The following is a 26,137-nucleotide window of genomic DNA, read 5'->3' as shown; positions in this document are numbered from 1 at the left end:
AATTGATTGGACAATTTAACTTTAACGTTGCACATTCACTTTATTTGCCACCTGTTGATACTGATAAAGTGATCAACAGGTGTTTCAAAAGTGATTTATTTTAAGAGGACATTTGTTTATTTTTTCACTTTTTCACTAACATTTAACTCTAATGTTGAGACAACAGTATTATTTTAGGCCGGGATAAGCATTAGGATGTAGGTTTTTTTGTAGCGCAGGCCCATGAAGAGTGCACGCTGCGCTCTTCCCTCCCTCTCTGTGACGCGCAGAGGGGAACCAGAAGAACAAGCTCTCTGTGAGGCAGAGAGGAAAGGGGAGACACAGAAACGGATTAAGGGGGGAGAAGGGGAAATATTGTAGTGAGGCGTTCCAATAATCAAGGATTTTGGATGAAGGAGAACACAGGGGAAGGCACCGGATCAATTACGCAGCGTCACGGAGCCGCCGTGAGAGAAGAGGGGCTCCCTGAGGTGCTGCTGCTGCTGCCTGTTCTACCCCGTCCTGAATGCGCTGGGACTCTGAAACTTGTGCGGAACACAATCCCAGATCAGACGGATATACGAGTCGCAGAAAGACGGGATCTTTCGCCAAGATGCAGGGTCTGAGTTCCCGGGCTCACGCGTTCTCTGTGGAGGCGCTGGTCGGGAAACCCTGCAAGAGGATGAAAGTGTCGGATGATTCAAGTTCAGCTGCAGACACCGGCAGCGAGACGAGCACCTTCACCGGTGAGCCAAGGACTGCCGGATTTTTCGAACACCTTTACGCATTTTACGCACAGCATGGAACGATAACACAATCTTTGTTACTTTGCTTCAGACACATCCGTTGATTACACTTTGACAATTTAATTTTATATATACATGTATTCTTTAATTGTATCAGCTACAAATTCATTGTTTATCGAGAGGTGCCATTTTTTGCTAATACTCTTCTTTCTTCTTCTTGTCAAATGAAGCCACGGTCTGTCACTTTAAAGGACTATTAGTTGCAGCTTTTTCTAATAAATAGGAAAACTGTTAACTTTTAAGTTGACTTCTAAATGATTTTGGAAAACACAGCCTCAATAGGCTTTTTTTCTCTCCTCACTCACCCTTGCCCCTTTTTATAGGCCTGAACGAATATCCTGTCAGTCAGATGAAGAAAGCCGGTTCATCAACTCCGAGGAGGGCAGAGGACACTTCCTGTGACCCTCAGAGACAGCCTGTCAGGTCCGGGGCCGAGGAGGCTGACCCCGGTGTAGAGGAGAGCAAGCCCAAGGAGAGCGACCTCCTCCCGGACAGAGAAGTCCGGGTGGATCTGCAGGGCTCCGAGCTGTGGAAGAGGTTCTATGAGATCGGAACCGAGATGATCATCACCAAAGCTGGCAGGTACAACATCTGGATGAGAAAGAGCACTTTAAAGAGCTCCAGTAGTATGGTGTGTTGCTGTAAACAGTGGCCTCCGGTGCCTTTATTCTATCCTGCAACACTTTCAAACGTATTTGGCCTATACGGGGTCGTGGGAACAGGCATTTTCTCTATGTATTTACACTTTTAAATGTAAAAACTACACAAAAGTAATATATAATTAAATGAGATTTAGTGTTGGGTCTTTTACTATTAAAATGTTCGATAGTTTCGTTCAATATGATACGAAAACGAATCCAAATTAACTTTAATAACGTACAATAAGATCTGGCTTCCAGGCCCATACTTTTTAAACTTATTTAAATAAAAGTATTTTAATATCAAACGTATTATCTTATTTTATTTTAGTTTCCGTGTTCAAGTCAGTTACATGCAATACAAGCATGATAGGTCATTATCAGTGATAAGATGCATATTATAACATTTACATGAACTTTTCTGCGGTCACATGGAGAACGGCTGTGAACAGCCAATCAGAAGTCAGCATCTTAATACAAAAAGAAATAAAGGCTTATCACCAGTTCTGGTATTATAGCTATGTTATCCTGCAACCGTTTTCATTTGTATAAATACAAGCAATTTATAATCTCATGGTCTATAAAAAGCTAATATTTTAGAATTTAAAAAAAATAGTGCACATTATATATCATGTGAGGTAGATTTATAGGTTTTTTTTAATTATTAAATTGTATTGGATTAAATTAAACGCACATTTCTCGTCGTCATGGACACATTTATTTATTTTTTAAATAGGATCCATAACTATCAATTATATTATGCAACCGTGACAGATGTTATGTCATGTTTTAGTTTAAAGAAATGTATTTGATAGGTTTTTTTTTTGTTTACCTCTTCCAGGTATGAATTATAGGGACATAACTACCTGCTGAAATCTAAGTTCCGTTTATTCTATTACGGGGAACACGCGCTATAAATCTCAGCAGTGAATGTGCCCTCATGGCCCCTCGAGGACCCTGAGCTCTCCTCTGAACTTGGCCGTGAGGTCCTTTTCCTAAAGTATCTGATCTGTTTGTGTGAGAATGTAAAATACAGGACGGCTAAATATCCTCTTGAGTAGAAAATATTCAATAAATTAAAAAAATGATTTCGTCTTCTCGCGTTAGGAGAATGTTCCCCTCTGTGCGCGTCAAAGTGCGCAACCTGGACCCGGGCCAACAGTACTACATCGCGATGGACGTCATGCCCGTGGATTCCAAACGCTACAGGTGTGTATTTTATTACCTGAACTCCCTCAGTGTCTCTGGTTTACGTACTAACACGCATGTATCCGGGCAGGTATGTGTACCACAGCTCGCAGTGGATGGTGGCGGGGAACACGGACCACTCCTGCATCTCCCCGCGGCTCTACGTGCACCCGGACTCCCCGTGCGCGGGAGAGACGTGGATGCGTCAGGTGATCAGCTTCGACCGGGTCAAACTCACCAACAACGAGATGGACGATAAGGGGCATGTAGGTAACCCATCTGAGCATGCGCAGTATCACCTAATAACAGATATAAATCATGTAGATCAGACCATTTACATTTCTTCTACTCTTTTCTTTCTTTTAATTGCACATTTTTACTTAATATTTGTTTAATTCTATTTGTTATCCTTTATTTATAAATGTATTTTCTCATTGTGTATTGTGGAAACTGTCACAAGACCTAATTTCACCCAGGCTAAATAAAGTATTCTGATTGATAAATGTCCTGGGATCGATATTTAACTTTTTCAAAACCCAGATATAACTTTATATGTCTTCATTAATCTATGAGCGATCTTGTTATATGTAAATGGGTTTATTTTTGTAATTTGGTTGCTGTCACATATTTAACCATAGTGCCATACTGGCTGGTTCCTCATTGAGAGCCAGTGTGTTTTTAGGGATAAAGGAAGTGGAAATCCTTCTCCGCTGCAGAACTTCCTGTAAAGATTAACTGATGTGCAGATGTGACAGATGTGGTGACTGGGGAGGCTGTAGGTGGATTTTTACTTGATCCCCGTGTTTATAAAACCACACTGGAATTGGTGTGTTTAGGCGATTCTTTTTTCTGGAGGAGTAGAAAGTGTAGAAACAGCCTCAGAATCTCGTGTGAAGCTGTGGTCAGTTCACCGCCTCTCTGGAACCATCACTACTTTTAAACACTAATATTGTGTTGATTGTAGTACATATTTATAGCTGTTTGGCATTACACTTTGAAGTGTATCTGCTTTGTGTATTTTGGAAAAAAATACTTTCTCCCTTGAAACCCTCATCAGTGTTTACATCTCAAGTAAACCCCAGGAAAAACCTTAGATTTTTTACTTACCAACTTAAAAGTGGTCAAACTGTTAATTTCTTTATTCAACTTTGGCTGTTTATTATAATAAAACAAATCTAAAATATGCAAAATGAGAATGGTAAATAATTCTATATTCTAAATATGTAAATCCTGAATGTTGAGTACTTAATCTTACTTTTTTAAAGGAGATTTATTTAAAATCCTTCTACTTCTATGAAAAAGTAATCTGTTAAATATTTGTATAATGCACTAATGTGCACATTATTTAATTTTTTTATTATAAGAAAAGCATATTAAAAAGATTCTCCACTAGTGTTACGAGCGTAACAGCCATCTACTGCTTTTTTGCAAGTTAACATTGTGTGGTTTTAGTTTACATAGCATGTTGAGAAAATCAATTCTAATTCTATTGCAATATTAACTTTAAATATAATTTGGATTACTTTTTTATAGAGCTTAATGGTGACATTGTTCAAGCCAAAATGCTCTCGGACAATGATTATACGTTTATTTTCTCTGTTCACATTTTCGGACCAAAAGAGCAATATAATGATATATTATTTTTGCAGTTCTTTTTTTTACAATTCTTTGATATATTTCACTATTCACTGAAACATTTTATAAAAAAAGTTGAATTAGTTAATAAAAAATAATCTTGAAATAAATAAGAATGAAGTGAACCTTGCAGCCCTATATATCTATTTTAATGTTGCCTCTCTTAGAGATAGTGATATAATAGAGGTTCATCCAAGTGTCATTGTATCTCTCAATCCAGATCATTCTCCAGTCGATGCACAAATACAGGCCACGTGTGCACGTCATCCGGCACGACCCTCGCATGGACCTGTCGCAGATCCAATCGCTGCCTGCTGAGGGAGTGCACAGCTTCTCCTTCCCTGAAACGGAGTTCACCACAGTCACAGCCTACCAGAACCAACAGGTAGCAACCACTGAAACGTATCCTATAGAACAGCCAAACATGTAGCACACACTATGGATTTGAAACGGCAGCTGAAACAGAGAAGAATGGGATATATTGGAAATGTTTGGTACAGCAGAATTTGTTTCTGTTTCTGTAGAACCATGCTACAAAATCCCATCCTACACCTTTTACGCGCCTGAAAGCAACACATTTCACAATGGCCATGCCAAAAGTGGCTGTAGTGTCCTTCAATCAGCCAGCTCAAAAACACTGTGCTCTCAGATAAATCTTGAGTTGCAGTGTCTTGATTTTCAGTTCCTCGTAGCGGGCGTGTGTTCCCGTGCAGGGGATCTGACCCCACTGTTGGCCTTGGCTCCTCCAGTAACCAAGGCGTCCGCGGGGACTGCCAGCTCTTTTCATCAGGGCTCATTTTACGATCTGCGAACGTATTATTACAGAAACTCAATAACAAGCTGTGACCGGGCCCACTGCTGGAGTCCGCAGCCCATTAAAGCACCAAATAAAACCGTACGACCTCCAAGAACCCTGTTTGACATGGCTGATCACCCTGGGTGCTGCTGGGAGATGCAGTCCCAGAAGGGGGAGCCCTGCCACTTTCCATGCTGTTGTAAAAGCTGAGCTCATTGTTGGCTTAACACGTCAGCGGCTGACACGTCCACTCTAACCCATGTTCTTCTTTCCCCGGCAAGATCACAAAACTGAAGATCGACAGGAACCCGTTCGCCAAGGGCTTCAGAGATCCAGGAAGGAATAGGTACGGTAAAACCTCACCAACCATCCACACTTTTTGTTTTAATTCAGAAAGTGGACCCGAGAGGGATTGGAGGTTTAACCGCCGACATTCGAAACCATGTAAAACCTTCCAATGAAGCTGAAATGTGTAGTGCTGAATTTCACACCTCTCAAAAGCAATATTTGAATACCTGGAATAACACGTTGCAGTGCTTTTACAGGACATGTGTGTTTGTGTGTGCAGGGGAGTGTTGGATGGCCTTTTGGAGTCCTATCCCTGGAGAGGCCCTCTCAGCTTGGACTTCAAGCCGTTCACCATACAGCTCCAAGGTACTGTGCTGCAGCTCTTATTACCTTCGCCAGGTGTTATATAGGGGGGGGGGGGGCTCATAGTGTTTGGGTGTATCTATATGTCTATGTCTACATCAAATCTCCGTACAATTTCCTAATATTTAAGTGCTGTATGACCTCTCTTAGGTGCGCTGTTTTGTACTGGACGGTAGTGTAGTGCTTCAGTAGCAAATGTCAATCGGCTAGGCTAAAAACAAGCCTTACCTAATATGTTCAGGCCACATGTTGGTCATTTCAGTAACTGACATCCATCAAAAAGATTTGTCACATTTTTAATGGAGTTATGATCCACTGTTAAACACAAAACGAGATGAATAAACCTCTGTTTTTGTGACCTCTGCCGTCTACTTTACTTTAAAAGGGCATTACATTTTATTTTTTTTGTGAAAAGAAAATCAAATGTATATGAAATACTTCATTGTTGTGAACTACACATTTTGTCTTATTTGTAACCAGAGCATCGTCAGATTAATTTCATTCCCAATAAATTGTGATTGGTTAGGCACGATACGAGATGACTTAGTCACTTTAACTGACTATTCATTACAAAAAGTCCAATCAACCATAAAGATATGCACTCAGAAACCTGCAAGTACATTTGCTTCAAAGTACTTTTTGGGGGATATTGGGTTTAAATGGCCTTGATGCAGTCGAAGCAGGTGGGTTTCAGGCTATGACGGAGGATGTGTAGGATTTCAGCAGTCCTGATATCTAAGGGAAATGCCCATTTATCACAGTCCTATACTCAGTTCACTTTCCTAGTGACACTCTGCTACCGTTTTTCTCTTTGTGATTCAAGTTTCTGACATATTTTTTTTTTTATCTCGACAGGGAGCTCGGGGTCGCCGACCGGCAGTATAAAGACTCTTCTCCCCCTCTCCTCTTCTTCTCCCCTACACCCGTTCGCCGTCTCTGCGCGCTCCTGCCATGATGCCGCTCTCCACACCCTCACTCTGCCTCTCTACGGAAAGACCTCCACGGCCTCTCCGCTGCCCAGTAGGGCCTTCTCCTCCCTGGGAGTAGACAGACTGAGAGGCCTGCCCCCACTACCAGACCTTCCTTTCCTCTCAGCGCTTCAGCCAAAGAAACCTCTCCAATGTAGGGACCCATGTCCGGGGAGCCTCTTCCCCCTCCACGGCCCCTTTGGTCCTCACGGGCCTTCTCTGCTCCCTCATCTCTCTGACACTGCAGGCCCTTACTGTTTCTACCGCTACAGCTTCCCCCTGAACCCCCAACTCACAGCTCTTTCCCGGCACGCCAAACTAGCCGAAGACACCACAGACTGTCTGCTGCGCCCGTCTCCGTGGCACCCGACCACCAACCACTGCCTCTGACAGCTGGACCGCACTTTCAGGCTCCGGCCCATTGAGTGTTAGGAGCCAGAGCTTATTGCAACAACACAGAGAGGCCTTATGCTCCATTCGAGAAGGACTCAGAGGAGCAATAAACAGTTTTGTATGCCGTGTTGGACTTACACAAGAACTGATCCTGAAGCAGATCATGTTGCCTCCTCTCCACTGTTCACACCAGCCAAAAAGCCCATAGTGAACACAAATGTAGACAGGGTGTAGATTTTTATTCGGGACAGTTTGTTTATACCGCAGGGCAGATCCCTTTTTTTCCGCCTTAACTAATTCACATGCTGTAACTAAAGGGCGTCAGAACCTGAGGTATGTAATATAAATATGAATGAATGACTGTTAAGCTGACCATATGTGCCTATTAAAGTATTTTACATTTTATTTTATTTGTTTGATCACACACACCAGAATTATCAAAAATCTTCTTTTTCCGCACGAACAAAGGGGAAACACTTTCCCATCATTTTTTCCGGTTGTACTCATATGCATATTCAGCGTTTTTCAAAGAAGAACAGAAACACACTGCTTTTATAACAAGAACTTATGCAAAATTATTATTATGCACTGTTCTAGGACATACATTATGAAAACAAGTTGTGTTTTGTGAGCTCTAAACTGAATCTCAGTGTCAGGCTTGGCCACCCTTGACTAATAATATGAGCTCATCAGGATCTGTGATTTTTAGGGGGAAGAACAACAGCTGCCAGGTTTCAGGCAGCCAGTTTCCATTCCTGTACTTATTACCAATAACAGGACTAATCAGGGACGCATGGAGGTGAAAGGGTTATTCTATATAGGCTTTTATTAGGCGCAGGTTGGAAGAAGGCTCCTTGCAGCCGTGTCATCATTATTGTAATCATGGTTGTAACATTATTCCAGGACACAGTACATCGATACTGCTGTGTGAAGACATGTGGAAGGCTTTCAGAGATCCCAGTGAGGAGAATGAAAACCTACTGTGGGCCAACATAACGCTGTGTGTTTTTGTATCCATACCAAAGGGGGCACGCCCGTTCAGCCGCTGATGTGATAATTCCTGCCTTCAGCTCCGACTCAAAACCCTGCACCATCCCTCCCTCCCTCCTCTTTACGCATAGCGAGGAACAGCGGTTTAGGCAAAGCGGGGGGAAATGGCCTGTTTCCCGACAAACGGTCATAACCAAACAGCAATTTACTTGTCATGGCGGAGCATGGCAGTGAGCTAATGCGCGCTGGACATGGAAATAGCAGGAAGGAGTTAATTGAGGAACTCAGAAGGCAGGGGATGGCCCCTTGTTTCAGCAGGCGGTCAGGTGCGCTGCTATCAAACAGCCTGCCCTTTGTCTGCACACACACATAATCTGTGCGGGTTATTCGATACTGTCTGTCATTTCCATGTTCGGCTATATTGGACAATCATTTTAAACTCCTGACTAATTCCTGATATTTCAATTAGGCTGTTTGCTTTCATACCAGGAGAGCTGAACTCCGCACCTGCTACAATTTGTAAATACAGCTATGCTATAAATTGCAGTACAACATCTACACATGCTAACATTTTGTAACAAATGTAGCTCGCTTAACGCAACTTTCAACAGTCTTTTTTAGTAAAAAAAAGTGGTTTGACACTTAGACACGTAAAGTTAGTTAAGAAGAATGATACAACTCTAATATTTGTAGCTAGTCTAAATATGAAGCTACAGCTAGCAGCCCATTAGCTTAACATAGCATAAAGACTGAAGACGGGGAAACTAGCATGGCTGTGCTAGGTGGTCTGTATTTAGGCTAGCTCTTTAACCCAGTTTATCTTTTATGCTAGGCTAAGCTAACTAGCTTCCTGGATATAACCCTCATGAGTAACAACCATGAATAAGTATCAATATTCAAACACAACTCTCGGCAGGAAATTATATAAACTATTTATTTATTTAATAACTTGTAGGCTATGTTGTCATACATTTTAAAAATTAAGTTTGTTAATGTTACATTATAAGACTATTTATATTTCATACTGACCTTTCTTTTCTTATCACACGTCACATTTGTTTGACTTGTTGAACAGCACTGTTGAGTTAACCTTTTACCAGCCTGTCGATGATTAACCTGTTCATCCCATCACATCATTAATTTGCTTGATAATGTGTCGACATAATCCTCATGAAAGTGGCTGCAGGAATAACATGGAAACTGTGCTGATTCGACTTTTTAAGAATAACACAAGCTGGGACGTTCTGGGCCATTTGACGATGATTGACAGGTAGTAAAGGGAGAGAAATCTGACCCTGAAGTCATTTGTTTCCAATCATGTGAAATGGCATCCTGAAACAGGAGAGAAGCCCGGCAGAGAGACAGGACGTGTAAATATACTCTGCCTTGATTAGATTAATTTACGCACACACTTATATACATCAGTTATCTCCTATTAATAGTTGCCACACACACACACACACACACACACACACACACACAGATATTTGCACGTCCAGCATTGTGCCCTCCAGCCTCGCTCGCGTTTGGCTCTGCGAGGGTTTATACTGGACGCTGTTTTCTCAGCAAACTCAATAAAAAGCTGGTTATTTATCAGCTCAGATTATGGGACGTGACTGAGCTCAGCTGTAAAGTTGAAAGTGAAACCAGCTGTGGCTGAAATTGAATTACACAGAGTGAGTAATGTGAAAAGCAAGGGCAGTTTAACAGTGATTAAGCACTCTTGTACTACGCTATCAAGCAGGCATATTATGATCCGTCAAACTTTTCTCTTGGACAGTGAAATTCCTCTCGTCCCGTCCCATCACTGTTTCCCTTTTTTTTATAATTCTCCCCAATTTTTGGGAATCTACTGCTAGAAACATCAACACGTTTTAAATATGGGCTAATATCCTCTGTTGTGATCTTGCAGGATTAGCTCAAAATGCTTTTTAATAAGCGTGTGTGTGTGTGTGTGTGTGTGTGTGTGTGTGTGTGTGTGTGTGTGTGTGTGTGTGTGTGTGTGTGTGTGTGTGTGTGGCTTACAGCATCGCCACGAGTGTGTGCAGGACATGGGGTCACCCGGGTGTTGCATAGGCATGTGCTCCCTGACAGGCCCCTGTCTTCCAGGAGCAGAGGTCAAATGAGTGGAGGACAAACGGCTTTAACATGTGTCCGGGCACCTGGTCTGCTTGTTTTCTGTGTTTGTGTGTGTGTTTTGGGGTTTCCTCTGAGCGCTCCATCTGTGTGCCTCACACTCGTGCAATTCATCAGAGGAAGTGTTAATGACCGAAACAGCTCTCGCACTTCCCTCACGCCTCACCTCACCATTTACACCTTTCCTCCCTCGTTCAAGTGATTTGAACACTCAGCAGTGCTGCAAGTTCATTCATTAAAGGCACGTCTCTGATTAGTTTAATAAACAAAGCACTGATGCACTACGGGGTAAAGTAATACAGTCGGTACCTTTACTCAATTGATGTACATAAGAACGGTTTGGAGGTTTTTCAATGCTATGATACTTTCTAATTTGCCACGTTACAGAGAAGTAAATATTGTACTTTCACTACCTCTAATTACCCACAAAAGTGACTAGATTTTACATACGAAAACATATGGTTGGGATATAACATAAAATGCAGTGATTTAAGATTAAACCAACAAAAGGCCTAAAAACGTTTTAGAATAGCCTTTAACTAGATTTTTAAAACCCCCACATTATGCCATGCCGGCATAAATGTCACTGCTTTTATTCTGTTGTTTTAATAGTTTTTATTGTTTTTGTTGTTTTGTTTCACCCTTTTTAATTTTGTAGCACTTTTTGTGCTTATAAATCAAATGTAGAGGGAGAGAAATAGTATGAAGCCGTTAAAGTTGGATCTATTGTACTCAAACTTACTTTTAAAGTACAGCTTACATATTAACCCATCTGAAATCATGATAATAATGATATAATATAACATCGACAGGGGGCATTCTGCTTAATGTGTACTTTCTGTGAACGTAAATTAAGATAATCAAATAGTTTATAAGTAGTGTTTCTATTTTATTTTTTATCTTAAGTTTAAAATGTTCTAAATCTATTCAATTCTCCTGTAAAAATCAAAAGGTTTTCCTTGAACATTCTAAACCCTCATTTGAAAGGACATGCTTTTCTTCTGACAGCAACATATTTGATAATATAGAAATACTTTGAAAATGAAATGGATGTTTTGATACAAATACATAGTGAACATATGAAAACCTGCATAACACTGCGTACAACGTTTAAAATGAACCCCACACTATTTAATGACAACAATGACTCACTCAGTATTTTACATTTACTTGATTGAAGGACCTACTTTCTTATTCCTTTACTCCTATAATAACCTAAGCATTAAGTATATATATTGAATCCACCATGAATTTGTCTTTATTACAGCCACAGTGACACGAATGCTCTTGTCTTTCCACGGCCTCTTGATGTAATTACGTTACTTTAACCTTTTATTTTTAAGCCGATTGTTTTTCATCAATGGATCTGTGTGTTTGAGGGTGGCTGGAAGAGGGCTGTCAGCACTCAGCTTAGGACCAACAAACACAACGCACACTCTGACCCCGGCTGTCCATCACACACGACCTTCCTAAAGAGTGTGTAGGTATGCCAATTCCCTCCCGTCTAATGGAGCTGAGGGGGATCCTACAGGTGCCTGTGTGTGTGTAAGTGAGAGAATAAGAAAGCCAAAGAGAGGAATTGGTTTTTATTAAATGTAGACCCATAAATCAACCCTTTTTGGAACAAGAGATGTGAGATATTCTTTTTCTCTTTGCCCCTATCTCTGACAGTGGGATAGATGGTTCTTACCTCTTTTTGCTTCCTGTGTATGACAGGTTATCACTCCTGGGACAGAATGGAGAATAAGGAGAGTGATGGAGGGAGAATGATGCTCCGTGGCTGATGTATCGGATGGCAGATGAGGGGCAGGGGGGGGGAGAAAAGAGTGATTTAGCGCCGGCCTGTTCTCCCCTCTCCTCTTATCCCTGGCCCGCTTCTTTCATGTCTCAACCCGAGGGTCGACCCGCCTGCTGCCCCAGATGGTGCTGTCTGTCTGGGCTGCCCTCTACAGGATGTGCCCCCCATCACCCCCACCACTACAAACCTATACTCGCTTAATTGATTTCAGGGGGGAAGGCCCTGTTTCTCTTCTGTTTCACACACACACACACACACACACACACACACACGACTTGCCAACAGCTAGTGCCCCCATTACACACACACATACACGCGGCTGGTGCTGTGCGCTGTCAACGCTAATTCAATTTGAGACGCGGGAGTGTGACTAACTGCAGACCTGCAGAGTGTTTTACCATATGCACAACACACACACACACACACACACACACACACGCACGCACGCACGCACGCACGCACGCACACACACACACACACACACACACACACACACACACACACACACACACACACACACACACACACACACACACACACACACTCCTAACAGATTACTCCACACACACACATTACTCTCTCACGTCCACTGGTATAATAATAATGAAGGTCCAGAGGTATAAATACAGTTAATAGATTTCCTCTCTTCCTGTTTCTCTCATTATCATCCTGTCATCAAGCACTGAGTAAAGCTTTATTAATCCCTTCAATTTCAACTGCCTAATCCAGAAGGAATTTACAAAACCAGCACAAGTGTGACACACTGTTATGGCATGTTAATGTGAAAAGACTAGGGGAAAGTTTGTAGGTTATAACAAGAAACTTAATACAACCTCCACTGATTTAGCTGTGATCATTTGAATTATGGCCTGTAGGGAGATCGTGCTGTTGGTCGGTGTGTGTTTCCAACCCAGTTTCACGGCATTTTGTGTAATAGTCACGACATTTAATCTATTAATAATAATAATAATTGCTTGCATTTATTATAGCGCTTTTCCAGTGCTCAAAGCGCTTTACAGATACACACATTACACATATTTTTTATACATGCAATGGTCACTGTGGACAATACCCACAGGAGCAAGTTCAGGTGAAGTGTCTTGCCCAAGGACACAACGGCTTTACAGACGCAGCAGCGGCGGGTTTGATTCGTGTTCACCAACACGATTTCCCCATAAAAAATTAAATTGTATAATGTCTGAGTTTGTTTGCCGTCCGTGAGGAAAATAAATGGGCCTCAGAGCCTCAGAATACTGAAATCTGTATTTTTAAATCTTTTTTTCCTTCTAATTTGTTATTGTTTACATTGCTTTTAAAATCGTTCCGTATGTGACACGAAAAAAATGGGGAAATCGTGTTGGTGAACACAATCAATAGATTCCATTCGTGACTACGAAATGCCATGAGACTGGGTTGGTGTTTCAGCAATGTCTCCTTATGCTAATGGTACTCAACAAATGTATGTAATTTACAAGTTTTATACCATCATTGACAGTTTACTTTTTTTTTTTAATTGGCTGGTATTGGGGCTGCAATTGCCTCAACAAATTTAGCAAACAGCCTTTTTGGCACTTTGCTAAGCTAAAAACAAGCATTTGTCGTGGCTTAGTGTTAGCATGCTAACATTTGCTAATTTGAACCAAACATAAAATATAGCTGAGGTTTATGGGAAAGTCAATAATTCTGCAAGTTAACTTTGATAAAGGCACAAGATGGAACATGAAGGAATTACCAACATTGTTACCTGACATTCATCAAAAACTATTTTGATGGACAACTGCTTTAACTGAGCTAGCGGTGCAGCTAGCATAGCAAAATAAGAAAATGCATGTTCTTTACAGTTTTGAAGCACAGGGGATAAATGATAACTTTAATTGGTTTGATTCAGCCTGAGACAACAGTTGCCTATGTAAGGATATGAATTATAATGTGATAAGGAAGCATGTGTGTGTGTGTGTGTGTGTGTGTGTGTGTGTGTGTGTGTGTGTGTGTGTGTGTGTGTGTGTGTGCCCGTGCGTGCGTGCGTGTGTGTGTGTGTGTGTGTGTGTGTGTGTGTGTGTGTGTGTGTGTGTGTGTGTGTGTGTGTGTGTGTGTGTGTGTGTGTGTGTGTGTGTGTGTGTGTGTGTGTTTCCGTGTATGTAGACACAATGACTGGCAGACAGCCTCAATAAAGAGAAATAGACAAGGCTACATGTCCATGTTCACGGCTTGTGTGAATGTAAGGGATATCAGGCTGGGTGAGGCGAGGGTCATGTGGAGGGTTGGCAGGATCAGGTGTGTGTTTGTGTGCGACAGAGGTTGTGACGGTGCGAGCAGGATATTGGTTAGATCTTAATGAAGCGTGCTCTGGAGAGCAGGGATGGATAGGGCCAGCTGTGTGGGCGCGTGTGTGTATGTGTGTGCATGAGACAGTAAAACTGATTAAAAGCGGCGTTAACACTGACAGGAAGCAATGGTCAAGAGGTGAGTGGAAACTGGGGAAAGCCTTGGGGTGGAACGATTAGACACACACTCAGCGGCAGCAGATGCAGCCTGAGGAAAGCCCTGGGCAGCAGCGATTGGTCACACATGCCCATCGATATCCGAGTAGAACCAATCAGCTCGGCTTCCTGTGTTTGACCTGACCCTTCAGGCATTGTAATTGAATATCTCTAGTGAGGAGGCGATAGAAGACAAGGAGAGGAAAAGAGCCACTGTGTGAAACTTTTCCGTCTCAAAGACTACCTTAAATAGATGATGATTGTTACTGTCTACACTCAACACTGATGAAACACTATTCATGTGACCATAACATTATTTTTTGTTTTGGAAGGATACGGCAAATAAACTGTATATATATTTTTAAATACATGTATTCCAGTGAAATCTACTATTTGATATAGAATTATTCCAAGTTTCTCTTATTTAGAAGACACATCAGTTTAACCTATGAATATGCAGCATCAAGAGTTTTGTGATTTTGTATCTGTTGTATTTAGGAGGTCACTAATCGCTAATTATAAGGAACAGTTACATTTTATAGAAACAATTGCTGCTTTAAACACACATAGTGCTACTACTGATTATTGTCATTGTCAATCAATCTGAACTCAGAAGATATTGAGTTCTAAATTACATATTTAAGACAGATAAGCGTTGCAAACCTTTTAATGTGAGATGCTGGAAATAATGTTTTTTCTTGGATGCTTACATTTTGCTTGAACATTTTGTGATGAATTAACTATTGAAACATTCATGACTTTCCTGACTAATTGATTTACACAAGAGATTAGGCAACCTTTGTGAAGAAAATGTGGGAAACTTAATACTGTGTGTTTAATTCTTTGCTAGATAAGACTAAAACACAGAAAGTTCTAAATGTATTTTAAAAAACAAAGGCAAGTGTTTCTGGTGACCAATATCTATCTTCACTTTAGTATGACATTACATTATTGTTTCTCGAAAACATCTTGGAAATTGGAAGACCGACCTGTAAAACAGACCCATTTTATGCTCAAGTTGATCATTCTGGGCTTTAGGAACATTTATATTTTCCTACCGAATCCTGCTGGACATACCGTATCGTTTCCTGTGTGTGATCATGCTTGTTATAATTAGAGCTTCCTCTCCTAGTCAGCGCGTTTGGCTCTCCCTCCCTCCCCTCCCCTCCCCCCCGTGCAGCAGCAGACAGGTCGGCCGTGGGGACAGGACCATCGGATCCCCTCCTGTCAGCAAGTTCCACTCCTCTAGGAACCCAGACAAGGAGGTGTTGACGGCCCTGGAGGAAAGCCACTTGGTATCAACACCTGACACACACACATACACACATAGACAAACACAGGCTTCCCTCTCGCAGGGGCCGTCTGCACACACACATCTGGAGGGAAGCATCCCCACACACAGCGCCGAGGAAAAAACAAGCCGCATCAGGATTTAATCATACTTAAAGATTTGGCCACTGAAGGTTAGAAATTGAAAACAAAACGTACCAAATAGATTGCGTGGCTCTGACAGCAGAGGGGACGTGGAATTTAAATTCCAGGTGATCTAACTCCGAGCAGAAATGACTGACAGCTGCTGGATCACTGAGGAAGTATGTGTGTAATAGGCAGAATAGAGACTTGTGTCAGTCTGGGGGGCACTGATGATGATTGTGAATGTAGTTAAGTGCGTGCTGATGATGATTAGGAAGGACACACAAAGGGTCAGAGGTGGCGGAGTGTCACTCTGGAGGACTCCCATCAGAACGGGGCTGTTCATGTAGAGATATGTGTGTGTGTGTGTGTGTGTGTGTGTGTGTGTGTGTGTGTGTGTGTGTGTGTGTGTGTGTGTGTGTGTGTGTGTGTGTGTGTGTGTGTGTGTGTGTGTGTGTGTGTGTGTGTGTGTGTGTGTGTGTGTGTGTGTGTGTGTGTGTGTGTGTGTGTGTGTGTGTGTGTGTGTGTGTGTGTGTGTGTGTGTGTGTGTGTGTGCTCAGAGAGCACCTGTAATGGCTCCCAGCTGAGTCCTGCCTCCCCCTGGGATATGCTGAACTGTGTGTGCATGTGTGTGTGTGTGTGTAATGAGGCAGTGGCATGCGAGCGGCCGCTTCCTCTACAGGTGACACCTTTGACCTCTCATCTGTTCCCTGTTGGGGAGAGAAAGAGGGGGGGGGGATGGAAAGAGGGGGGAGAGGGATGCACAAAACTAGGCTATAAACTGACAGGTAAAACAAGTTTTAATGTTTTTAATTGACATTCATCTTTGCATAAAAGCGCACTGTGAGCCTTGAGTGCTACATGCAGACAATCCAATCCAGTCTCACAAAAAAACGTGTAATAACTACGTTGGTCCACAACGTAGGATGTAGTATTTCTACAAAAACGCCTCTGAAATTGTAAGATCCCTACGGTTTTTTTTCACCATTCATTCCAATGGCTGGCGTCTATGTCACGTGATATTCACATTTCTCCCTGCAGAAAAAAAAAACATGGCCGAACTTCGTTTTATTCTCGGTGTAAAATGCCTATTTTAAAGTTAGTTTGGCCATTAAAATGCGTTTTGATGTCATTTGATGCGAGAAATATGAGTTGTTATTTCAGATCATGTGTGCAGTGGATGTACATGATCTTTAGTTTGCTAGTTATTAAGAAGATTACTTCAGGAAATTGTGTCCATACAACGTTTTCATTGTAACCAAGGTGGTTGCTCGGTATGCTGTTATCGATATTATTTCTGTTATGTTGTGTAACTGTTTAATGGTGTTATCTTTATTGCTACCCCCTTCCCCGTCAATGTATAGTGTTGGTCCACAGCGCAAACGTATTAGTTTAACAAAATCTGCATCTAAAATTGTGGCAGATACGTTATTTTCCCCTGTGCAATTCTCCATTTACTCAACAATAACACATACATTAATTATCCTTGTGTTTATTTATTAGTTTGATTAATAAACACAAGTTGGAGTCCGTCAGGACCGAGGGTCGGAGCAGCTCATTTGCTTTACAGAATATTACACCCGGAAGTAAGTATTCTCTCCGCTTCGCTTGACAAACCCCGTGATAGTCCTCAAGCTCTGTGATTGGAGAGTGTGCCGAGCGTCGAACAGCACTTGAAATGGGATGGAACCATGGCAGACTGTCCAAAACTGGATTTTAACGGGTCCACCGCGTCCGGTTTGGCCATAGTTAACATTGCTGGAGGTATACACAAAGTTTTTCATTCATTGCATAACTACACCGTTTGTGTATATGATATGTCAATAAACCTTAGAACATCTTGAAATCTTGAAAGGGGTGTGCAAAATAGTCATTATATACAGTCTTTAATTAACTATTAGTAGAGAATAACGAGTAATGAATATACTTTATAGGGATCCTATTAAAATCTAATAATAAAAATAATGAAATTCAATAACATGCTTTAACCACCAGGGGCCTATGCTACGAAGCTGGTTCAACCTAACCTGGATATGTTTGAGTTAGCCGGTTGGCCTAATCCAAAACATACGCGCTCTCGCTAAACTGTACTACGACACTGGTTATCAAGTGGATCGCTCAAGCAAGCCGTGTCCTATCTAGTTAGGTGCGCGTTCACATGAAAGGGGTGGTATTTGGAGCATTCGACCAATCACAAACATGGAGAAGCGCACTGACAGCGCAGCGTCATACTTCCTGAATGAAAAGTGAACTTTAATACTAGTCAAAAATGAAGAAGTTAAACTTTAAACATCCATGACTTAAACACTTTATCCAGGATCAAAGCCTCAGAGCTGCACCTGCAAGGTGAATACAGCTGGCAAAAGAAAAAGTGTTTGAATGCGTACATTAACAGGTTTATGATATCACTGCCCCGTCTAAAACACGATCTGACTTCAATTACATTTGTCTCGAGTGTTTCGTCAACTTATGTGTTGCTTAAAATAATACTTCTGCATACAGTATGTGACACTGTGAGTGTTGCACGGCCAGATGCGGCTCAGCTGACTCAGATAAGGAGAGATATGATACATTATGAAGTGATATGCGCGGACTGTACTTAATGTACTCTGATCCAGTTACTTATGTTGTGGCCGATATTTAAGTAAGCTTTCTTAACGCTAATGTTATAATAGTCAGATTGCTCTGAAGATGGAGGTGATATTCTATTAATGTTCACGTTCACACAGTCGGTGATTTTTGCCGGCCGTCTTTCCTGCGACGGCAGCTTTTCTGTATTTCCTTTCTCCTGTAATATGACTTGATCGCTTTAAACTCCGCACACTGAGCTCTGATTGGTCAGCAGGCGGTGCTTTCACTGAGTTGAGCTCTTAGCCTGCAACCTAACCTGGTCCCGACCAGGTTAGCTGCTTAGCATATGCTGCCATGGAGATCTAGCCTGCTAAAAAGAGAACCAGCTTCGGATGACCGGAAAGCCGGAGTTTTCCCTGAATTTAGCCGGCTAAGCGAAAATCCTGCTTCGCAGTATACCCCACTGGTGTCCCTTTATATCAGCTGTGCACCTTTGTGGTGTAAATACAGCCTATCGACCAATTGGATCAAATATAAAAGTCAGCCGAATTAGTGTTGATACTGCAAGGAGACGTATTGTGTGAAAAGAAATGTAAGATGTTGTTTAATTGTTGATATATTTATGTTCTACGTCACGTTTTCAGTGTTGGCGGCAGTTCCTCATGTTTGTCTAGAAGTCTTCTCATCAGGGCTCTATAAATACAGAACTACGGCAGATATGTAACATTTAATGCAGCCGAACCGTGTATTACAATGCCGTTATGTGATGACTTTCAAAGAGAAAAGCAAGAACACTCGGAATAAAGTGTTTTCGGTCTGTTTCCGGTATTTGTTAATGACGATGTGATGTGAGATGTGGGACTGGAAATTGCACAGGGGAAAATAACGTATCTATGCCACAATTTTAGATGCAGATTTTGTTAAACTAATACGTTTGCGCTGTGGACCAACACTATACATTGACGGGGAAGGGGGTAGCAATAACGATTACACCATTAAACTGTTACACAACATAACAGAAATAATATCGATAGCAGCGTCCCTAGCAACCACCTTGGTAACAATGAAAACGTTGTATAGACACAATTTCCTGAAGTAATCTTCGTAATAACTAGCAAACTAAAGATCATGTGCATCCACTGCACACATAATCTGAAATAACAACTCATATTTCTCGCATCAAATGACATCAAAACGTATTTTAATGGCCAAACTAACTTTAAAATAGGCATTTTACACCGAGAATAAAACGAAGTTCGGCCATGTTTTGTTTTTCTGCAGGGAGAAATATGAAGATCACGTGACATAGACGCCAGCCATTGGAATGAATGGTGAAATAAAACGTAGGGATCTTACAATTTCAGAGGCATTTTTGTAGAAATACTACGTCCTAACCAACGTAGTTATTACACGTTTTTTTATGACACCGGGTTTGACAATCAGCTTTATTGCAGCTTTTTATAAAGCAGGTTCCAGGCAAACATAGACGATGAGCCCTATCATACAATACAACAAAAATAAATAATAAATAAATAAATACATTCGTTTTAGTTTTAGCACTACAGCGAAAACAGGATTCGACTCACATCCTCAGTCATGCAGGTAGGACATTACAGTTACAATACAAACACGCTCTCTTAGCAATCAGTCAGTTCATATATAAATAGGTACATAAATAATGTAATCTTGCATTATATACATGGTGTTCAACCACCTTAGAATGAGGTAATAGCTATTAAGTAGTACACAATTGTTTAATTCTCAAAAATGTGCGCAAAAAAATACCATTTACAAATACTTCCAAGGAGTAAAAAATAAAAGCCAGCACAGCCGTGTTATTGCTGAGCTAATAAATAATCACAATACATGTTAAATAAGAGTGTGAAAATGAGCATTATTATAGAAACGCTGCAGGTGATGCAGTAGGTTACAGGACAGCAGAGGTCCTGCTTCCTCCTCTCGCTCCCTCTCTGCTGGTAGTCAGCTCCTTTCATTCTCACAACAGAGCAAACCTTTACCACAGAGCTTTCAGGCACACGGCCCCACTTTCTGTTTGTTCTCCGCTTCTTCACCCCCTGTCTCTTCTCCTTCCTCCCGGTCTTGTGATGTTTGGACATCATTATGACACCTGGTCTCGCAGTCGGGACAGCCTCTGGGACAGCTCGTCCTGATAACAACACAGAACAGGAAAACAGTCAGAAAAAAACATTCGGCAGCTCTATACAAACATTTATTACCTCCGTGACTCTCTTCAAATGAGTTGCTCTTAGATTTCCTATTTCTACAACAAAAACTGCCATTTTATTTATTTATAACTGAATACAATCTTTAGTTCTTATTTTCACAACCGATTATTCATGTATTTTCAGAATGTTAATCCTAATATGCCAGTTATTATAAACAAAACAACATTTCTTTATTATTTTCTGTATACTAAATGGTAAGGGTATGTTTTGGTATATGGTAATTCTTGGCGGGAATATTAACTTTAATGCATTTATTAACTCAGGCTAAAGAATGTATTTGGCTCATAGTGCAAACATGAGAAGATGGTTAAATATGGTGGAAACTAGCAAAAACTATACATTTGAAGCCAGATTTCTAGATGAAGTGTGATATAATAGAATACAAGATCATATGTTGTAATGAGATGTAGATAAGAAGGACCTTTATTTATCCCGGTAGGAAAATGCAGGTGTTAAAGCAGCTGCGGAATAAGAGAGTGTATATAGAAATATGTAATGATGGTTTAATATATATACGTTTCTATGTGCCGGTACGAGTGGGGATGAGACTCATGCTTTGTAATGGCCACTGGATTCAATCTGAATGTGTTTCAATGGGGACATTTTTGCCATTACGGTCTCTGTTCTGATTTTGTCTATAAAGTTAATTAAATACTTAGACAATTCAATAAGAAAACACAATGCGATATGCACAGCCAGAGGATTGAAAAGAATGTCTCTAGTGAGGCTCGTGGTGAAATCTATAGTTCTTAGAATATCCCGCAACTGCTGTAGGCTTTAAAGGTGAAGGCGTGACGTGTAGCTGTCCTTCACAAAAAACAGATGTGAACAGACTGAAGTATGTTGGCTACAATGGAGTCCAACTGTGGCTTGTCAAACTGGAAAATGTATCAAAACATCTTAAGGGAGAACTCAAACACTTCCTGCCGCATATTCCACTTTGCCGCCTTATGACCACAATGTTCCACACAGTCATTGTTTGGATGAAGAAGGCTGAATAAACACTGCTTCTGTGTCACAGTATCCGGGAAGACCCACAGCTCCACCACAGGCCGTGGGTTCTTTATAGTGATACAGTTCCTTTTTGAAGAAGATGAGCAGACACAATGACAGGGAAAAGTGTTCTGAACTGCAGGAGTGTGTTCAAGAAGGGTCCGTGTATTCTATTGTCTACGGTCATTGTGACATTTAAAAATAACACCTACTACATCATTCTAGCTGATTATAGAGACTGTCCTTCCTTACAGATAAATGTTAGAAAAAATGTGTATATAAACACACCAAAAATAGCTACAGCAGAAGAACGGGTGTGTTACCTGCTCTGTAGAGGCCACAGATGAAGCCATTGAGGAAGTGTGGCCTGCAGGAAGCTCCAGGTTAAGATCCAACCTAAAAAAAGAAAAGGGGAAATAGACAGGAACACTTTCACCATGAGTTTTGCTCGTCATTTAAATAAAGCTTAGTACAGCTTCTCATTTGTTAAAGGTCCCCTATTATACTCAATTTCAACAATATATTGTAGGTCTCAGATATTTACAAAACATGTCTCTGAAGGGTTTTGCTCGAAATACCGAACAGACTGGCCACGCCCCTCTGCGAGATATTTTTTAATAAAAAACACAATGGTGCTCTCGGAGGAGATGCAGGTGTTCAGGGCGAGTGTTACTGGTTGGTGATTGGCTAATTGTTCCACAACCCAAAAAAACATTGTGACAACAATAGATGGATCAGGATAACAAGAGACATCATATTTTTTCCGAATCTCTTAACATAGAGGAGTCACATATTGCTGGCAAAAAAAAAATACAAAAGTGGATTTTGCATAATAGTTTTATTAGTCTACTTAAAAAAGTTAGTACATTATTTTTTAAGTCCCTGCATTTATGTTTTTCTCCTATCAATGCATTTGTTGTTGCTATTACTGTTAATTGTTTGGAGGTATGGACCATACTCACCCTGCTTCATCAGCCATCTCATGCAGCAGTGTATCCACTTCATTCTACAGACCAACCAAGAGAACACTCATTTAAAGAAAGAAAACATGTTTAGAGGATTTACTGTGGGAATAATGATGGGATTAAAGGTATGTTAGGGTCTTATCCATAGTCAGTGTATGGTATATTTTGATAGTGGGATTCTTATTTAAGGTGGCTAATTATACATTATACACTAACTATAAAGTACCTCATACAACACTGTCAAGCTTGTGTATTTACAAGAGTCACTACCTTAAAATAAGGAGGGTAATAAGTACACAGAAGTCATGACCTGTCTAAATTAAAGCTTTTTTCAGAGGCTTAACATTTGCTAGCTATTCTTCAATACACAAAAACAGACTTTAATTCTAACCCCACTCCAAATAATGCCAACTATCCCTCTAGGTGTGGCTGCATGAACGAGGTTTCCCTGCGTGTAGGAGGGCTTCTCACCTGAGGAGTTGTCAGAGTGGTGGTGTTTCCCATGGTGTCCTCCATCTGAGCCGTCTGCACGTCCAGAGTTTCAAACTGGTTTTCAAACTTGTCCATTAAAGCAGAGATCTATCGAGAAACATAGATCCTGAACAACAGTCCAAAAACGGTCATATTTGTTTCCCTTTGTCATGTGAAATGTTTTACCTTCTCCAAGTTCATGCTTTTGAGTGTAGCATCCATAGACTTGACCACTCCAGACATGGATTTAGACACCTGGGCAGAAACACATCACATTGAGTATTAAAGCCTCTGTGGTCTTCTTACTTCTTATTGGTCTAATTTCTCTCATTAAAAACAGGATCAGTATTTGAGGTCGCTCAGGGAGAAGGATTTAATGGGACAAAGCTTGAAGTGCTGTTACCCTGTATTTCCACTAGGTGTCACTTTAAGCTCTTTAAAACAGATCATTTGTTATGACTAACTCTCATCCTTGATATTTCAAAGATGATGCTGATTAATCTTGTCAAAACCAATTTACCAATAGTTGATATTATGGTGGAGGGGTTTTTCATCAGTGCTATTGTGTTCATGTTTTATGAGACGTACATTACAACAACATAAAGAGGTGTTTTTCAGCTATACCATCTCGCAGGCTGCCTCCAATTCTATAGACGCCATTAGGTTCTATTCTGTGAAAGGATGCCTGCCCTGTAGTGAACCTGAATGAAAGCCATTTAAAGAGGCAGGTCAGTCTCATACGGGCAAGAAGGTAACAGCCTCAGTCTGCAGCAGAGCTAATGACATTATGTAATTGGTGGCTTTTTGTTTGCATGTCTGCCAGACCCTTTTTCTCCTTCTTCCTCTCCCCGTTTCTTTTGTGTAGAATCCTAAAATGAGTAAATGCCTACTTTCTGACTTTTTACCCTGTAATGGTTACATTATGAAGCTCTTAAAGATCTTAATTATGATGTATAATTCAACATATCAACTTTGAATACGACATATTTTGAAGGTTGAAGAGAGAGACACTTTGGGATTTTAGCCTTTGCAGACCATTTACATGCATACAAACCTATATGAAACTACAGGAAAGGGAAAACCCCCAAAATGCATAATAGGGCCACTCTAAGTAAAGGTATTAGCATCTAAATATATTTAAAAAGTGAAAGTAATCATGTGTAAAATGACATGTTTCACAATCATATAAATGATGTTATTGTATTATAAATAAATAAGCAATGATTTGTCTATCCCTTTTATGTTGCAACAAGTAAAAGTGAAGCTCATTCTAAGAACTTCATTTATCGCTGGGTAGTTTACCCTATAGTAATACAATCACTTTTAATTAATCATATTTTGTATTAATAACCTAAATCTGTCAAAAGTAACTAAAGGTACCAAATAGATCTAGTGCAAGAACAAGTGCAATATTTGCCTGTATATATAAGTGCTCTAAAACTATAATGCAGCATTAAGTGAAAATACTTACATAAAGTAAAAGTACCTCATTGTGTATGTAAGTACAGTACTTTTTACCATATGAACAACCATATTTACTAAATCTGTACCAGGTTAGGGATTACAAATAAGGGTTTAATTTTGGTAGCAAACACCACACAAATAATGATAACAACAATTGAAAACAATGTTAACCAAGCAAGTCATATTGTCAAGTCACATTGTGCAATTTCTTTCTAAATCAAATTATCTCTGTACAAGAGCTTATCTTTAAAAATGATTACATGACTGCAGTAAAATAGGTTGGGCATGTTTTCTTTATGGTTGTCATTTACCTGCTTTACCAAATAGAAAAATGAAGGCAGATCTTTGACAAAGCATTGACTTGAACTCCTGACCTGGTTCATGGTGACAGCAGTCTGGACCCTGGAAGCCACAGCATCCACACGTGCACTCATCCTCAGGAAGTTAAGAGACTGGTGCTTCTGACGGATGGCGTTCTCTGCATGGATCTTAGCTGCCTCCATGTTACCCTTCTGGATAGCCTGAGAGACAAACAGAATAGGAGTACATAAATATACATAATACAAAATATAGCTACACTGTAGCCAATGGTCTTTCATAAGTACATAGAAATAAGCACCTGCTTCACTTTAGCCTTTTCTGCCTTTTCCTCTTTGTCACATTTCTTGGAGTTGCGTTGTAGCTCCTTTGTGGCAACCTTGAGGTTGAACAGTTGTTCTGCATGGTTAGTCAAGGAATTGTTTATTTAAGTAGGCTAATGGTTACATTGAATGAGAAATGCATTTTTAGGCTGGCTGAATATAAACTTTCAAAACATTGAGCTAACCCAAATCACTGCAGGCAAGTTACTTTGTTTTTCCTATACAAGTGAAAATGTAAGCTACTAGCAAACTCATCACTGTTTTCGTTCGTAGTTGAATGACTGGGCAGAAGTTACTAGCTGTTAGCTAGCAAACCAAGCTTACATTTGGCTTGCTAACACTCTCGCTAGGTAACTGTTTCTACCGATATGCATGTCAGACTTCCCAGGAAAGGATACTCTCCATATTCGACATGATGAAGGTCTTTTTCAGTGACAAAAACTCTGGCCTGCCAGTCAGTGACTTGTTTCCCAGAGATGTTTGTTTTGGTTTTTTCAAACTGGTGTATCTTCGCCACTAGAGCTGAGAGGATTCCCCTAAGCGTACTTCCGCTTTTGCTTAAAAGCACATAGACAGAGCGGCAGTAACGTTATCGCATTGGTCTTGATGCCAAAGCGAGTGTATCTTATTTTATAATAAGAACATATTCTTACTTTGGTAGAGCTTTGATAACATAGGTAAGAAACAACTTTGTATACCGCCTTTAAGCTGTTACAAGTAGGCTTATGTCACGCATGCGCAACTAAGTGACGACCGACTAGGCGACTACTCAAGGTTTTTCCTTCATATTTGAACTGTTTTGCATTATAATAGCATGTCACTTACCTTTAAATAAATTAAACGAATTCAACACATGTGTACGATGGTGTGTGTGCTTAATATAGTCCTAATGGATAGAATCGCCAGAAATGTGTC

At 40.7% G+C, this 26,137-nt stretch overlaps 2 protein-coding genes across 2 annotated transcripts; one reads left to right on the top strand and one right to left on the bottom strand.

Annotated features, from left to right (window-relative positions):
• The first annotated feature begins 592 nt into the window (after positions 1-592).
• On the top strand, positions 593-7,356 carry tbx22 (T-box transcription factor 22). Its single transcript, XM_034092271.2, has 8 exons — positions 593-725; positions 1,109-1,367; positions 2,531-2,632; positions 2,703-2,877; positions 4,467-4,631; positions 5,324-5,388; positions 5,611-5,696; positions 6,549-7,356. The coding sequence occupies exons 1-8, from the start codon at positions 593-595 to the stop codon at positions 7,049-7,051; spliced, it is 1,488 nt and encodes a 495-aa protein (XP_033948162.2). The 3' UTR covers positions 7,052-7,356.
• Positions 7,357-19,681: 12,325 nt separating this feature from the next.
• On the bottom strand, positions 19,682-25,768 carry LOC117453955 (charged multivesicular body protein 1b-like). The gene is made up of 8 exons (XM_034092991.2): positions 25,621-25,768; positions 25,201-25,298; positions 24,956-25,102; positions 23,304-23,372; positions 23,118-23,225; positions 22,644-22,687; positions 22,005-22,077; positions 19,682-20,609 (listed from the first exon to the last, which is right to left on the bottom strand). The coding sequence occupies exons 1-8, from the start codon at positions 25,634-25,636 to the stop codon at positions 20,562-20,564; spliced, it is 603 nt and encodes a 200-aa protein (XP_033948882.1). The 5' UTR covers positions 25,637-25,768; the 3' UTR covers positions 19,682-20,561.
• Between the last annotated feature and the right edge of the window lie 369 nt (positions 25,769-26,137).

The sequence above is a fragment of the Pseudochaenichthys georgianus genome, chromosome 10 (assembly GCF_902827115.2).
Source record: "Pseudochaenichthys georgianus chromosome 10, fPseGeo1.2, whole genome shotgun sequence".
Lineage (NCBI taxonomy): Eukaryota > Metazoa > Chordata > Actinopteri > Perciformes > Channichthyidae > Pseudochaenichthys > Pseudochaenichthys georgianus.
Note: the sequence above shows the minus strand (reverse complement) of the source record. Positions and strands in the feature narration are given on the sequence as shown.